This window comes from Limulus polyphemus, unplaced genomic scaffold (assembly GCF_000517525.1).
Source record: "Limulus polyphemus unplaced genomic scaffold, Limulus_polyphemus-2.1.2 Scaffold1023, whole genome shotgun sequence".
NCBI lineage: Eukaryota > Metazoa > Arthropoda > Merostomata > Xiphosura > Limulidae > Limulus > Limulus polyphemus.
The window spans coordinates 210,246-211,907 of NW_013666633.1; the positions used below are offsets into that span (position 1 = coordinate 210,246).

At 38.7% G+C, this 1,662-nt stretch overlaps 1 protein-coding gene across 1 annotated transcript in view; it reads left to right on the top strand.

Moving 5' to 3' along the window:
- The window catches only part of LOC106461747 (GTPase-activating Rap/Ran-GAP domain-like protein 3), a 96,954-nt gene that overhangs the window by 88,625 nt on the left and 6,667 nt on the right, over nucleotides 1–1,662 (top strand). The window contains exon 22 of the mRNA XM_022388776.1: nucleotides 121–279. Coding sequence (XP_022244484.1) covers nucleotides 121–279 — 159 coding nt within the window. The remainder of the gene's footprint in view (nucleotides 1–120; nucleotides 280–1,662) is intronic.

Sequence of the window (1,662 nt, forward strand, 5' to 3'; positions counted from 1 at the left end):
TAGTAAACCTGGAACTATCAGATACAAATTTTAGGCAGATATGTATAGAAAACAACGTTCTGTTTAACTGATTTTACAAGTAACTACTTTGTTATGGATTTGTAAAATTAATAAATCTAGGAGCTCTCTGTACCCGAACCTGCTCAATTGATCACCCTGGTGGACAGTCCTGTAAAAGGGGACGACAACCAAATTTGTGTGGCCTACAAACACGAGTTTGATTTGGTTAATGAAAAGACCGGCGATACTCTGAGACTACACTGTGTTGAAGGAAACAAGGTTGGTGTATTAGTTCTTTAATGGAGATTTTTAAAAATGGAGATGGAGATTTCCTTGCGAAGGACCTTTTTTTTGTGTGTGTGTGTGAGGGGTGACTGTTATTGCCCTTCCGTTATAAGGAATATATTTTTAAGTAATAATTTACTTTCTACAAATGATGATTAGTTTTCTGGTAAGAGTTTAAGTGTGGTTATTCAAAAATAAAAACCATACTTTATCTTGTGTAACATCTAGTTATTCTAGTAGAATAAAAAGAGGGAATCCTCAATAGCCGCGACACCTGGAATTATTTTAGGTAATATTAGAGTAAATTCATCTGGGAGACTTTTTTTTTTATTAGCTATATTTTTGTGCGCCAGCAATACCAAGCGTGGGGCGCGCGTATACACGATTCAATTTTATTAGTCTTCAGGATCTCTACCAGCCTACTCTCAAATTGAAATTCTTTTTAGGCAGGATTAGAGTAAATTAATCTATGAGACCTTTGACGTGGTCAATATATCAATCGAAAAGGTTTAACCTTTTGAGTCCAAAACTGTAATTAGATCTCAAATCTGTGAAGAGATGGCGGAGCTATGAGCTAAACGTTTGTACTTGAAAAAAAAAAAGAAAGAAATTTAGAGCCGCTCTATGAGCCACTATGCCGCGGCTGACATTTTTTTAAAATATGTAAAAACTACACAAATTTAAATTGTATTTGAACAAAGTTAACTTATAATTGATCAAAAGCTTTATTTTAATAATTTAACCACAGAATTATTAGGTATTGCTTCACAAAGTAACGAAATAAATTATATTAATGATTTTATAACGGAAGTGAAAAAAAAACAAATGCTCATACCTAAAAACAACAATTTTGTTAAAAAGATGCTTCAGAGGCGGAAGGGGCCCGGCATGGCCAGGTGGTTAGGGCGCTCGACTCGCAATCTGAGGGTCGCGGGTTCGAATCCCCGTCACACCAAACATGCTCGCCCTTTCAACCGTGGGGGTGTTATAATGTGACGGTCAATCCCACTATTCGTTGGCAAAAGAGTAAGCCCAAGAGTTGGCGGTGGGTGGTGATGACTAGCTGCCTTCCCTCTAGTCATACACTGCTAAATTAGGGACGGCTAGCGCAGATAGCCCTCGTGTAGCTTTGCGCGAAATTCAAAACAAACAAACAATCAGAGGTGGAGCAGACGGGGCAATGCCCCGTGGCCCCTGGACTGTTTGTTCGAGATTTGAAGACAAATGAAAAGATTTAAAGATAATTTGTTAAATTGAAATGTTCACAAATGGCCTGCCCCCCAGTGGCCCAGCGGGCTATTTGTGTTTGTTTGAAATCAAGCACACAGCTACACAATGGGCTATCTGTGCTCTGCCCACCACGGGTATCGAAACCAG